The sequence below is a fragment of the Carettochelys insculpta genome, chromosome 5 (genome assembly GCF_033958435.1).
Source record: "Carettochelys insculpta isolate YL-2023 chromosome 5, ASM3395843v1, whole genome shotgun sequence".
Taxonomy (NCBI): Eukaryota; Metazoa; Chordata; order Testudines; family Carettochelyidae; genus Carettochelys; species Carettochelys insculpta.
The window spans coordinates 3,267,095-3,282,092 of NC_134141.1; the positions used below are offsets into that span (position 1 = coordinate 3,267,095).

Below are 14,998 nucleotides of genomic sequence, written 5' to 3' on the forward strand. Positions count from 1 at the left end.
ACCACCCCAGCAGGCAAGCGCTTACGGGGACGTGCTCAGCTGCCCTTGCAGCATATACGGCAGCATGCCCCACCGTGGCCCCAGCCTCTGATGGCCTGGCCTGCACCTCTACCCTTGCTGCCCCTGCTCTGCTCAGCCGCCGCTTTACCTAGCTGGAACCACAGCATGCAGGAGTGACATCACCCTTAAGAGGAACAAGTTCTTTGTTGAGGAAAGGGTTAGCGTAGGCGAAGGTCGTGCTCTGTGGCAGCCCTCACAGCGCCTGCCTCGCTGGAACCCCAGCTCTCCCTTATGTATATAAAAAGCGTAGGGGAGGGGACTTTCACACAGCTGCTGCCCTCCCCCCCTCCCCAACACTATTTGTCAGGGGATTGTTCAACACACCCACTGTCCTCAGCAACGTGTCATCTTTCTGAAAAAGGGGTGGGGGAGAAGGGAAGGAACCCCCCCAAGTCACACTGGGACCCACCCCTCGCTTGGTCTCATTGGAAGAAGGTGTAGAACAGTGATTGTTCTCTAGGAAGGAAACACCACCCATCCAGGACAAATCTGTCAGGTACGGAACACAGCAGCTCTGCAAAACCCCCGGGGGCCTGTGGGCTGGCACCTAAGGGTTCAGTGCTGTATTCTGGTGTTGCTCACTCGAATGGTTAACTGGGAAGAGACTGGTTTCCTTAGTCAGCACTTATCTGCCTCCGCCAAGCTTCTGCCGTGTTCAGTGCCCACTACAAGTCTGGTTCCTGAGTGCTGCCTGCTGCAGCAAACTCCATGTGGGTTAACTCTGCTACTCCCCAAGATGCATGTGGAGTTTCTGGATTTCCAGGAAGCTTATGACACAGCTGGCAGCCATTAAGTCTGACAGTCCTTCCGCCTTCCACTGGTAGGGAAGCCCTAGTGGCCTTTCACGGAGCAGGGCATCTTTGCAGGAGGAATTCCCAAAGGGCCTGGGCTGCACATCCATGCATGCTACCCTTGCATTTGACTGTTCCGAAGTCCGTCCTCAGACAGGAGGTGCTCTGCCTGCTATGGTACCCCCAAGCACCTTTGGGATATTTCTCAGACCTCCCGTAGCGGGGTGGCAGCTGATTGTCCAGTTTATGCTCAGCACCTCTTTTTCAGAACCTGGTTCAGGTTCTCCAGGGTCACCTGTCCCCCAGAGAGCGCTCTCCTTTAACATGAGCCACACTGACCACCCCAAAGAAAACTAGCCTCTCCCCTCCCTTCTAAGCTTGGTGCTGAGGACAGCATGGCCCTGCAGCTCTAGGGAATAAGCACTTGAGAGTGCCAGGGTTGAGCACAGACACACTGCTCAGAACCCACCACTGTGGGGCGGGGGGGTAGGGAAGGGCCTGTCTTGAATGGTTCCTGACTCCTCACTGTGGGGTTTCTGGCTTTTCAATATCTGGAAGAATGAGATGAAAGCTGGGCCTGAGAAGCTTCTGTGGGCTGGGCTGGGCTAGGCTGGGCTGAAGGGGCCCTGGAGAAGAGATGCAAGGCCACCTATCTAGTGGGTGCCCAGCTGAAGACTTCAGGAGGGATAAAGGAAGGACATGCTGAGGTCCCCACAGGAGTTTTCCTGAGCCAAGAGAAGTCCCTGTCTGCGATGAATAAAACCTCCTGTGGGGCCAGCCTTGGTAAACAGCAGTCCAGTGTGGGCTGCTGTCCACTCACAGGCAGTTTTGGTGGCTGCAGAGTGGAGGCCAGCAAACCCACAGATGACTGCAGCTATGGATGCAGATATCCCTGGCTCATTATTTGCAGATACAAACTTTGTACCAGCACAGAGCTCTACTGAAGGCAAACAATGCAAGTGTGACCCAGAAGGGAGATTGTCCTCATCCCAGGACACAGGAACACAGAGAGCTGCAAGTGCTCCTCCCTAGGTGAAGTGCTACAGGAGCATCACAGTCCAGCAGAGCAGGCAGTGACAGGAGAACACCTGGCACCTGTTTTCTTGCACTCCCCTCTATGGGTTGAAGCGTGTGTTATTCTGGAAGGTTGACAGAAGCACACGCACAGATATGTACTGGCTGGGGGCACAGTGCTGCTTAGAGAAGTCAAGGTCAAGAAAATGCCTCTGCTGTTTGGAGCAGAAGCTGGGGAGGTCTGTGACAATCCTAGTTCTTGGAGAGTTGATTTCAGTCTCAGACCAGCTGCTGAGACGACTGCCTCCACTGCTCAGAGAAGTGTGACCTTTAGGAAGAAAGTGTCACTGCGCCAGGGGAGTGCCGTTGTCATACCAGAGCTTTAGGCAGTCTGGTGGATTCCCTCGGCTCAGTCTTGCACATGACTGAGTATCAGCTGGAGTGTCCTGAGTGCTGATGGCTCCATGCCCAGGGTTGTTGCTGTGTTGTAGCCCAGCCAACAGGCCAGGAAGGTGTGAATAACCCTGGCACGATACCATGGGACAGACTCGTGGTGTGGCAGACCAGCAACCCAAGAAACTGAAATCCTCCCCAACCTATATCCAACTTAGTGGAACAGATTGAACTCCAGTCACTCACTGCTGGTCACTGCCAAAAGCCACAGCTGAGGTAGCAAAGATGGCCCTCCCCAGCAGGCCCCCTGTTGCATTTTGTAAGCATATGTGGCCAGGCACAGTCTTTCCATTTTACACAACCAGGCTCCAATCCCAACCCCCTAGGCTGCAACAGTACAAACAAATACCGACAAAGAGCCTCTCCCTGACAGGAGCTCTGGCTCTCACAGCTGTCTCCTGAGAGGCAACCTCTGTGTTGCTCCCCCCAGCAGAACAATGAGCTGGGATTGTACCCACTGGTACATGATGGTAGGGAAACTGAAGACTGGGTCACACTGAGCCAGTACCTGTCTGCAGGCTTTCCTAAATTCACACAGTTATGAGACCTGACCAGGACCCCCCAGTGTTGTCTAGAACTTGGCACACCTCACCACGCACATCCTGGGAGCACACTGGAATGTGTTTATGGATAACTCTAGCATCACATACGCAACACCTGTGCTCCCAGAGGTGAACAAACAAATGAAAACACACATAACTTCATCTCAACCTGTCTAAGATGTAGAAAAAAAATACAAAGAGGTATCTCTACAATAAGGAAATACGAAGTAGTAACTACCTACCTAAACACTAAGCTGCTTTACTACAGAAGATCCTGTTGAAAATCAACAGGAAATCTTTTCGGCACAGTATGTCCCCCTCGCCCCTAGAACAGTTATACAACTAGAGTGTCCATTTCCGTAACTTTCCCAGGTACCTAGTATATTCGACGTGTGCTGTAATCTAACACCAAGCTCGCAGCTCCAAGCAGAGCAGGATCTGCCAGATTGGAGACAACCACATCCACTGTCTGCACCGAGAACATGGCCCGCCGACTGATCACGTCTTTGACGATGTTAACATAATGGCTTGCTAAAACGCCAGAAAGGATCACCAGAGAGGGGTTGATGGTGTGCAGGATATTCACCACTCCCAAGCCTAGAGCTGTCCCAGCTGTGAACACAAATGAAAGGCATTAGAGAAAAATAGAGCAGCAACACAGAACAATCTGAACATCACAGTCTAACCTAAAAAAAAACTAATGGGAAGTCCTGTGGCACCTTATAGACTAACAGATTTAATGGAGCATAAGCTTTCATGGGCGAAGACCCACTTCGTCAGATGCGGGTGTAGTGTGTCTAAACATTAATTATTCCTAGGTGGATTCTGCACCACTGCATCTGAGCAGAACTGATGTCTCCCACAGATTTCTTTGCTTCCATGGACAAAAATGATTTTTTGACAGGAAAGCAAAGGGACACTGCAAAATTGGTCGTGCGCTCCTTTTAGGCAGTGCAGGCATGTCACTTTGGGTGCAGGGAGCAGCTGTAAATTATTGCAGGAGAGGAAATGGAGGCAGGGGCAGAGCTCAGGACAACCAGCCAGTGGCTCCTATGATGGGCCAGGCTCAACTCCTCTTTCCTTGCAAGGACCCACCCTCCAAAAAACTCCCCTGGCTGCAGGAAGTGCTACATCCCTTGCCTCTGCTTCCCAGCCCCACTACTTCTCAGACATAGTGAGAGGGGTCACTGTATGGGGAGCTGCTTCCTGATTCAGCCAACATTGGTGCATCCAGAATTCCACGCTACCCAGATGAGCACCACCCTACCCCTCCATGAGTCACACCCCTGATCACCCACCACAGAGCCCCATGTGCTGCATCCAGACCCCTACCCCTGCACCCACATCACCCCAGCATGCCAATCCCCACCCTGACAAGCCCCCCTGCACCCACACTCCCAACATACTGAGCCTTAACCAGCTGTACCTGGACCCACACCCCACTAAGCCCTGTTCTCCGAGGACCCAGGGCCCCCAAGCCCATCACACCCAGACCTAGCCCAACTGGCCCCCATCTTCCACACCTAGACTCCCCCTGCCCCCTCCCAACCACCTTCACCTGGATCCCACTGCATGGCCCCATTGCCCCTGCACTCAGAACACTCTGAGTCCCTGTGCGCTGAGACTGCCCCACACAGAACCCTTTCACCTCACACTCGGATCCCCCTATCCTAAGCCCTTCCACATTTGGATCCTTGTATGCCAGGTGTGGAGCGGGAGAGCCCCAGGGTATTTCTAGGGCAGGCCTGGTGCATTGACTGTGTCAACATCAGGTGAAGTTTCACCTCCAAGTCCATGTCCCACGGAGGTGCGGGGGCCCTCCAGGGCATTTCCCATCTCTACACAGGCAGTGGCCTGGGCTCCCCCACTGCCCTGTTGGAGCCTCCACACTTACTGACAAATAAAACTGGCAGTAAAATATTCTGTACCGAATTCTTAACCGTTTTGGTGCAGCATTTCCCAGGAGTAATTAATACTGCAGTCAGGAAAGCTTTCCATTCTGTATGTTTATGATTTTCAGTCTAGACCACTAAAATTCCAACAGAATGCATTCCTTTTCTAGGGACGAAGTGTTACCATGCAAAAGTAAGACACCTAGCTGGGACCCTGGTGCTCACTATCCTTTATTCTTTTGAGAGTAAATGAAAAATCTGTTGTTTTTAGCTGGGTACCATTAGACTGTCAGAGAAGAGAGAGAAGTCAACACATATTGCCATGCTTGGGGGAACAAAGGAAAGAAAGTGCTTTTCTACCGTTTTCTGTTATATTGGTTATGCATAAGGAAACAGGTTAGTTCTTGTTTGGAAGTCTCAGAAGAATCATTATCAGGAACAATGTGTCACTGAAATCATGTCATTTTGGTTGCCTAGTACATAGATGTGTTGGCCCATCGGTGAAGTGTCTCAATTTCCCACACCAATACTAAACTATCAGAACCTGACCTTTTTTCAGTGTGAAGCTGGAGCTATTCTGCTTGCCACAAGAAAAGGAAAAACAGTGTTTTAATAGTCTAATCTCCTGAAGCAGGAAACCCACCCAAAACCACGAAGGGCCCCACTGTAATCTGTTTAACCAAATCTCAAGTGCAGTCCTTGAATATATTCGTTGCAGAGCTTCACTTGCGCATTCACAAATCCCCACTAATCACTGCCAAGCCTGCAGCCCAGATCCCTCACTCTAGTAGGAGTAAGTGTAGTTCTGTAGAGACCAGTGGAGCTGCACTGAGGATTTGGCCTGTGGGTGAATTCTGCAAATCTGAGAATTTTTCCCTCTCATTTTAAGTGGGCTTTCCACCCCAGTGTATGTTCTTACCTGTTCTGAGAATGCTGTCAGCCTTTGCATTCCCAAGTTTAGCTGCCTGAATGAGATGCACAGCGCTAATGGTCTCTTCCGTCTTCACTGACATTCCTCCCACGAGCAACAGATCCTCTGTTTCGGGTGAAGAGAAAACCAAGAGAGAAACACGAATAACAAACCTGCAGTTGGAATAACAACAGAGCCAGGTGTGCACATCTATGCTATTCATCTGTAGAAAGCAAGGTACAACATTCAAAAATTGAGACTTTATTTAGAAACTTAGCCCAATGCTGCAAACATACAAGGGAATGCTGCCCCAGAACTCCTGTGCCTAGTTAATCATGGGTATAGCTATTTGAGAGGCCAGGCCTTAATGGTGACAGTTCCTTTGAGATAGCACATGGCCTTGTTTTAATATTCAATGACTCCAAATGCAGAAGTAAAACATAATTAAGAGCAGAAACTGTCCATGCGTCATTCAAGACTAGGGCGCTTTTAGTAAGAGGCTCCAGTTCCACAAGCAATGAACAACTGAGTTGATCAACATGACATAGCTGAAACAGCCAAGTGACTCGTAAGAAACAGAAGTTACTCACCTGGGTAGTAACGATGGTTCTTCGAGACATGTCCCCGTGGGTGCTCCACATCCCAGCACTGCAGTTCAGAGATTTTCAAGCCATAGTTAGCTGGACCATGCACTTGTAGGAGCGTGCTGGGCCCTTTGCACGCTTTTAGTCAGGTGCGTGATCCAGTCTGAGCCAGTTCCTTGGAGCTGGAGCATCTGAAAAACAAAAGCAGGAACTCCGAAGTGGGGAGGAATGGGCGGGTAGTGGAGCACCCATTGGGACACATCTCGAAGAACCACTGTTGCTACTCAAGCAAGTAACTTCTCTTTCTTCTTTGAGTGGTCCCCACGGGTGCTCCACATCTGGTGACTACACAGCAGCGACCCCAAGACATGGAGGAGGGTACTGGAGTTATGTGCTGTTTGTCACAGAAAGCATTGCTGCCGGAAGCACATGTCCTCATCCATCTGGCAATGTATCACGTAGTGTTTAGCAAATGTGTCGGAGGACAACCATGTTCATCATCATCATCAATACACGTGGGCTCAGTGCCTGTTGGTGTCTGATGCCTCTCTCACTATTGCTGCTTGGCAAATACCCTTCAAGGAAATTCCTCTGAAAGAGGCTGTTGAAGCCGCCACTGCTCTGGTAGAATGTGCTTTGGGCAGAGCTGATAACGTGACTTTCCGTAATGAGTAGCACATCTTGATACAAGATGTGATAACAACAGATCCTCTGTGACAATAACCCTTCACCCTTCAATCTCTGCATGAGGGATATGAATAATGTGTCCATTTTATGGAAGGGTTTTGTTCTTTCTATATGTAAAAAGCCAGAGCCCTTCTTACATCCATTATCTCATTATTCAAAGCATGAGGCTTAGGATAGAAGGATGGTAATATTATCAGCTTGTTTATATGAAATTCCAAGGAGACTCTGGAGGGGGAAAAGCAGGATGTAGATGAAGTATCACTGTGTTCTTAGAGAAGTTGCGTCAAGTGGAATCACCATCATTGCAGCCAACTCGTTGATTCTGTGGGCCGAGGTGATAGCTAAAAGAAACCCCATCTTTAAGGTAAGTAAACTAAGTGAAATAGTAGCTAGTGGTTCAAAAGGTGGTCTACACAGCATGTCCAGCACTAGGTCCAGGCTCCATGGAGGTGAAATTGGCTTACAAAGGAGGGCAGAAGTTTTCGAGGCCCTTCAGAAAATGGGTTGTAATAGGATGCACAAAAAGTGTTGACCCTTCTGTGGTATGTCTAACAGCCGATATAGCTGCAAGGTGGATCTTTAAGGATGGTAGGATAAGCCCTCCTTGTTAAAGGTCAGGCAGATAGTCTAGAATTGTATGTATGTGTGTGTCCAAAGGGTGTAGTTGCTTGGAAGAACACCAAGAGATAAACTGCTTCCGTCTGTAGACATAAGTCTTTCATGTGGAAGTTTGTCTACTACATATCAGCACTTCTTTGACCTGCTCGGAGCATAGGTTCTCTGAGGCATTGAACCAAGAATCAGCCAAACCATAAGGTGTAATGTTTGTGGTTGAGGATGAGTCAGAGCCCCTTGATTTTAAGCAAGAAGGTCCAGGACAATAGGGAGGGAGTGTGGAGGGGAAAACAACATTCATTGTAGAACTGGGAACCAGTGCTGACGGTCCCATGCAGGGGCTAGGAGGATGAGATTGGCCTTCTCCAGCCTCTCCTTTTCCAGGACTTCGCAAATAAGTACTGTTGGCGGAAAGGCATAAAGTAAGGGTCTTTTCCATGGTATGAGAAAAGCATCGCCCAATGAACTGTGACCAAGGCCCACCCTGGAGCAGAAACAAGGGCATTTTCTGTTGTTGCAGGTTGCAAAGAGATCTATTTGAGGGGAGTCTTAACTTTGGAAGGTGCAGTGAAGGATGTCGGAAAGGATCTCCCATGTATGGTCTGGTACAAACTGCCTGCTCAATAGGTCTGCCATGACATTGCTGATGCCCAGTAAGCCTGAGGCTCTTAGAGTTATGTTGTTTGCAGTGCACCAGTTCCATAGGCGAACAGCCTCCACACATAGCATGCAAGACCGGGCTCTGCTTTGTCAGTTGACATAATACATCATAATGTTGTCGGTACTGATTCCAACTGCTGTTACCCATATGTACAGCAGAAAGTGTTTGCATGCGTCCAACACTGCTCTGAGCTCCAGCATATTTATGTGTGGGACCATCTCCTACTGTGACCAACGTCCTTGCACTGATTTGTCTCCCATGTGTAGCCCCCGCAGCCTGTGCTGGATGCGTCCATCGTTATAAGGGCAGAAGCCTGGGGCTGGTGAAAGGGAACCCCTAACTGTAGGTTTTTGGGGCTCATCCACCACCACAAGGACTGCAGTTGGCAACACCTGCTTGTGAAAAGTGTGTTTCATTGGCACATATACTGTTGCTAGCCAATGTTGGAGGCAGCAGAAATGCAGTCTGGCATTTCATACTATGAATATAGTGGCAGCCATGTGGCCCAACAGCCGAAGTCAGTTATCACTTGTACCATAGCACTGTGTATTAAGATCTGTATTAGTGACTGAATGGTGTGAAAGGGAGGAGTAGGTAAGCAACACCTTCGTTGTGGTAGAACTGAGGCGGGCCACAATGAACTCTATGTCCTGCATGGGTTCAGTTGCTGATTTCTGAAAATTGATAGGGCCAGAGACTAGAACGTCTTTGTGGTGATGTTTATCATACAAAGGACATCCCCTTTCAATTGGTAATTGTCCAGGTAAAGAAAAATGAAGACATCTAGATGGTGTAAGTACGCTGACACCACCAACAGTGTCTTTGTGAAAACTCTGGGTGCCAAAGAAAGGCTGAACGACAGGACTTTGTACTGAAAATGTTGCGTGCCTAGTGTGAACCGCAGAAAGTGCCTGTGTGCAGGGTAAACAGTTATGTGAAAACATGTGAAAATATGCATCCTGTATGTCGAGGGCTGTGAACCAATCCCAGTTGTCCAGTGCCATAATTATAGAAGTAATGGTGACTATCTTGAAAAGTTGTTTGCAAAGATATTGGTTGGGGGGGCTCGTAAGTCTAAAATCAGTCTCCACCCCCATTTTCTTTTCTGTGAGGAAGTAACGAGAGTAGAATCCTTTGCCTCTGAATTCATCTGGTACCCTTTCTATGGCTCCTATGGATAGGAGGTGATCCACCTCTTGCTTCAGCAAGCTCTCATGAGAGGGGTCCCTGAAGAGGGACTGGGTGAGGGGGGTGGTGGGTGAGAGGGTGTGGAATGGGATGGCATATCCTGCAGAAATGATCGCCAGCACCCACTTTCCTGTGGTGATGGTTGCCCACTGTTGGTGGACTGGTCTGAGGCGGTGATGGGACAGGTGGTGAGATGGCCATTTATAGTGGATAACGTGTGTGATGGTGCAGTCCCCAACACAGGTGTCAAACCTGCTCCCTCATTGTTTGTGTTGCAGGGTTGCAGCCTTGTTGGTTACACTGTCTAGGTAGTCTCTGTTGTCGTCCTGGCTCATATCCACATTGGTGATATTATGGTCACTGAGAGGGGTAATAGTAACACCATTGATATGGGTAGTACCTCTTTCTCTGATAAGGAGGGGTATACATACCCAGTGTACTCAAAGTTGTTCTAAAGCCCTTCCTAGAGTGTAGGACTCTGTCAGTAGACTTGGCGAACAGCTTTGCCTTGTCAAAGGGAAGATCTTCCACCTTTGTTTGCAGCTCTTTGGGAACACCTGATATTTCCCCATCAAAGGCTGTCCACCTTCATCCTACAGTGCCTGGACCTAATTCATCTGAGGGTTCTGAGGGAGTTGGCGTATGTCGTTGACGAGCCCTTGGCCTTTATCTCTGAAAAGTCATGGAGATCGGGAGAGATCCTGGATGATTGGAAAAAGGCAAATGTAGTGCCCATCTTTAAAAAAGGGAAGAAGGATGATCCAGGGAACTACAGACCGGTCAGTCTTACATCAGTCCCTGGAAAAATCATGGAGGGGCTCCTCAGGGAAGTCATTTTGAAACACTTGGAAGAGGGGAAAGTGATCAGGAATAGTCAACATGGATTCACGAAGGGCAAGTCATGCCTGACCAATCTGATTAGTTTTTTCAATGAGATAACTGGCTCTGTGGAGAAGGGAAAAGCAATGGATGTGATTTATATCGACTTTAGCAAAGCTTTTGATGTGGTCTCCCACAATATGCTTGTCAGCAAGTTAAAAGGAATGTGGATTGGATAAATGGATGGCAAGATGGAGAGAAAGCTAGCTAGACGGTTGGGCCCAGTGGGTAGGGATCAATGGCTCAATGTCAGGATGGCAGTCGATTTCTAGTGGAGTGCCCCAAGGTTCAGTTCTGGATCCTGTCCTGTTCAACATATTTATCAATGACCTGGATGAGGGGTTGGATTGCACCATCAGCAAGTTCGCAGATGACACTAAGCTAGGGGGAGAGGTAGATATGCTGGAGGGTAGGGATAGGGTCCAGAGTGACTTAGACAAATTGGAAGACTGGGCTGCAAGAAATCTGATGAGGTTCAATGAGGACAAGTGCAGAGTCCTGCACTTGGGCCAGAAGAATCCCAAACATTGTTACAGGCTGGGGTCTGACTGGCTCGGTAGTAGTTCTGCAGAAAAGGACCTGGGAGTTGTAGTGGACGAGAAGCTGGACATGAGTCAAGGCTAATGGCATATTAGGTTGCATCAAGAGGAGCGTTGCCAGTAGATCCAGAGAAGTGATTGTTCCTTTTTATTCAGCTTTGGTGAGGCCACATCTGGAGTACTGTGTCCAGTTCTGAGCCCCCAATTATACGAAGGATGTGGATACACTGGAGAAGGTCCAGCGGAGGGTTACTAAAATAATTAGGGGGCTGGAGCATATGACCAATGAAGAAAGGTTGAGAGAATTGGGACTGTTTAGTCTGCAGAAGAGAAGACTGAGGGGGGACTTGATAACACCCTTCAACATATTGAAGGGAGGTTGCAGAGAGGCTGTTCAGTGTTCACAGATGGCAGAACACGGAACAATGGTCTCAAGTTGTGGTTGGGAAGGTCCAGGTTGAACATTAGGAAAAACTTTTTCAGAAGGAGGGTGATGAAGCATTGGAATGGTCTACCCAGGGGAGCAGTGGAGTCTCCATCCCTGGAGGTGTTTAAGTCTCGCGTTGACAAAGCCCTGGCTGGGCTGATCTGATGGGTTTGGTCCTGCCGAGGGCAGGGGGCTGGACTTGATGGCTTTTTTAGGTCTCTTCCAGCTCTATTGTTCTATGATTCTATGACTCCATGATAATCCCTGGAAAATAATGGAGTGAATCCTCAAGAAATCCATTTTGGAGCACTTGGAAGAGGGGAAAGTGATCAAAAATAGCCAACATAGATTCACCAGGGGCAAGTCCTGTCTGACCAATCTGACTAGCTTCTATGATGAGGTAAAGAGAAGTTACTCACCTGTAGTAACGATGGTTCTTCAAGATGTGTCCCTGTGGGTGCTCCACAATAGGTGTCGGGCTCGCCCGGCGCCGCAGATCGGAAATCTTCCAGCGGTTTTTCCTGGATCGCGCATGCACCGGCATGCGCCGCCCCCCTGCGCGCCCCCGGCCACGTGCGCGATCCGGTCCCCGCCAGTTCCTTGACCAACCGCCTCAGATGCTCCTGAAAAACACTAGACAGAGATCCGAAGTGGGGAGGATGGGCGGGTGGTGGAGCACCCATGGGGACACATCTCGAAGAACCATCGTTACTACAGGTGAGTAAATTCTCTTTCTTCTTCGAGTGGTCCCCGTGGGTGCTCCACAATAGGTGACTACCCAGCAGTAACCCAAGTAAGGAGGTGGATAATCGGTTTATGTGCAGCTTGCCCCCGAGAGGACTGCTGTCGACAGACGGGTATCCTCTTCGAACACCCGAGGCAGGGCATAATGCTCGGCGAAGGTGTCGTAGGATGACCAGGTCGCCGCTCTACAGATGTCTTTTAACGCGATGCCCTTGAAGAAGGCTGTTGACGCCGCCACTGCCCTGGTGGAGTGAACCCTGGGCGGGGCCAGCAAAGGAGCATTTTGAAGCTCGTAACACATTTTTATACAGGACACAATGTGCTTAGAGATTCTCTGTGAAGAGAGACCTTCTCCTTTTGACCTAGGAGTGAGAGAGACTAGGAGCCTGTCCGTTTTCCGGAAGGACTTAGTTCTGTCTATGTAGAAGGCCAACGCCCTCCTCACATCCAGGAGGTGCAGGCATGCCTCCTTGCTGGAGCTGTGAGGCTTCGGGTAAAATGAGGGTAAAACTATTGGCTCGTTAAGATTGGACTCCGAAGAGACTTTTGGAACAAAGGCTGGGTGCAGCCTTAAGGTTACCGCCTCCTTTGAGAATACTGTGCAGTGCGGCGTTGCCATCACTGCCGCAAGCTCACTCACCCTGCGGGCTGACGTAGTTGCAAGGAGGAAGGTTGGTTTTTTTTTTTCTTATCGTAAGGAGACGTATGGGAACTGTGGCTAATGGTTCAAAAGGTGGACCCGATAGCGTGCTGAGCACCAAGTCCAAATTCCACAATTGTGGAAGCGGTTTCCAAGGGGGGTACAGGTTTACCAGCCCCTTCAAGAACCTGGTAACGATAGGATGGGCGAATACCATGGGCCCGTCCTCTGTATGCCAAAAGGCTGATATAGCGACGAGGTGGACCTTTAGCGAGGATAGAGAAAGCCCGCCTCTCTTGAGGTCCAATAAGTATTCTAGTATTACAGGTATAGGAATGTCAAGGGGAGCTAACTGCTTGGCAGAACACCAGGCTGTGAATCGAGTCCATTTCTGCTTGTAAGTCCTCCTGGTGGAGGTCCTTCGGCTACATTCCAGGACTTCTTGTACTCCCTCCGTACACGTGCTCTTTAAAGAGCTGAGCCATGGATTAGCCATGCTTGTAGGTGCAGACCCTGAGGGTGTGGGTGCACTATGGACCCCTGAGCCTGCGTGAGTAAGTCCGGCGCCACCGGTAGAGGGAGCGGTGGGCGGTCCGACATGCGCAAAAGCAAAGGAAGCCATTGCTGCCCATCCCAAGCGGGACTATGAGTATCATGTGAGCTCTCTCCCTTCTGGCTTTGTGCAAGACCTTGTGGCAAACAGATCGATCTGGGGAAACCCCCATGTACGAAAAATGCACCGTAGAAGATCAGAGTGGATCTGCCATTCGTGTGTAATTGCGAAGCGCCTGCTCAGCTGATCTGTTTTCACGGTGCGAGCGCCCGGCAAGTACGAGGCTTTCAACGTTATGTTGTTGGCGAGGCACCAATTCTACAATTGGACTGCTTCCGCACATAGGGCACAGGATCATGCTCCTCCTTGTCGATTGATGTAAAACATAGTGGAGGTATTGTCGGTATTGAATCCCGACTACTTTGCCATGTAGGTAATCTCGAAAATGTTTGCAGGCGTTGAACACTGCTCTGAGCTCCAGCATGGTTATGTGCAGTGTCTGTTCCACAGGGGACCATAGCCCTTGCGTTACCTTGTTGCTGATGTGCGCTCCCCATCCTATGTGGGAGGCGTCGGTAGTAAGAAAAAATAGAAATTTGTGGTTGGTGAAAAGGCACCCCCACTAGCAGATTCTCAGGGTTTTCCCACCACGCCAGGGATCTGCGCACCTCTGTTGTGGGCGACACCACCCTGTGGACAGTGTGGGATGCTGGTTTGTAAACGCTCGCCAGCCAATGCTGCAGGCTTCACATGTGCAGCCTGGCATTCTGTACCACAAACGTCGCTGCCGCCATGTGGCCCAGCAGCTGTAAGCACGTTAAGACCGGCACCGTGGGGCTGTATGTGATGACTTGCACCAGCGAACTGATGGCACAGAAGCGGGCGTTGGGTAGGTACGCCCTTGCTGTGATAGAATTTATGCGTGCCCCTATGAACTCTATATGTTGTGTGGGTTCGGACTTTGACTTTGCAAGGTTGATGACTAGGCCCAGCGAAGAAAAACGTGTTCGCTGTGACGCGTATCATGCGTGAGACCTCTGCCTTCAAGGTCCCTTTTAGCAGGCAGTCGCCCAGATATGGGAAAAATAAACACCCCGTCTGTGCAGGTAGGCTGACACCACTGCCAGGGTTTTGGTAAAGACTCTGGGGGCCGAGAAGAGGCCGAACGGAAGAACCCTGTGCTGGAAGTGCTCCTGGCCAACCGTGAAGCAGAGGAAGCGTCTGTGTGCCGGGTGGATTGTTATATGAAAGTAAGCATCTCGTAAATCGAGTGCTGCAACCCAGTCTCCATCGTCCAGTGCCGTGAGTATCAAGGCAACTATGATCATCCGAAAACGTTGCTTGCGCAAGTAATGGTTGAGGCCCCGAACATCTAAGATGGGCCTCCAGTCTCCTGTTTTCTTCTCTGGTAGGAAGTAGCGTGAATAAAAACCTTCCCCTGGAATTATTCCGGCACTCTTTCCACCTCCCCTATGAACATAAGGTGATTTACCTTCTGCTTGAGCCTCGCCTTGTGGCAGCGTCCCTGAGGTGAGGCTTGGTGGGAGGCTTCGTCGGCGGAAGCAACTGGAAGGGGATCGCGTAACTCGTGGCTATGATCTCCAGCACCCATTTGTCTGTGGTGATCTTTTGCCATTGGGAGTGGAATGGTCTGAGGCGATGATGGAACATGACATGAAAGTGGCACTGAGCGAGAGTACTGATAGTGCAGCCCCCGACATACCCGTCAAACTTGTTGCCTTTGGGCCTGACCCGAGGGCGTACGGCTTTGTTGAGAACGTCGCCTAGGAGTTCTGTACTGTTGCTGCTGTTGATAGCA

General features: G+C 49.9%; 1 protein-coding gene across 5 annotated transcripts in view; it reads right to left on the reverse strand.

The window, feature by feature from the left end:
- The window catches only part of GNE (glucosamine (UDP-N-acetyl)-2-epimerase/N-acetylmannosamine kinase), a 79,946-nt gene continuing 64,948 nt past the window's right edge, over positions 1 to 14,998 (reverse strand). For 3 of the 5 annotated variants that reach the window (XM_074994544.1, XM_074994546.1, XM_074994545.1), the window contains exons 11-12: positions 5,672 to 5,788; positions 1 to 3,472 (exon numbers count right to left, since the gene is read on the reverse strand). In XM_074994544.1, the coding sequence (XP_074850645.1) occupies positions 3,237 to 3,472; positions 5,672 to 5,788 (353 nt within the window). In that variant the 3' untranslated portion in view covers positions 1 to 3,236. Of the gene's footprint in view, positions 3,473 to 5,671; positions 5,836 to 6,252; positions 6,438 to 14,998 lie in introns of all 5 variants that reach the window. The other 2 variants (XR_012645606.1, XR_012645605.1) reach the window with 2 other exon arrangements.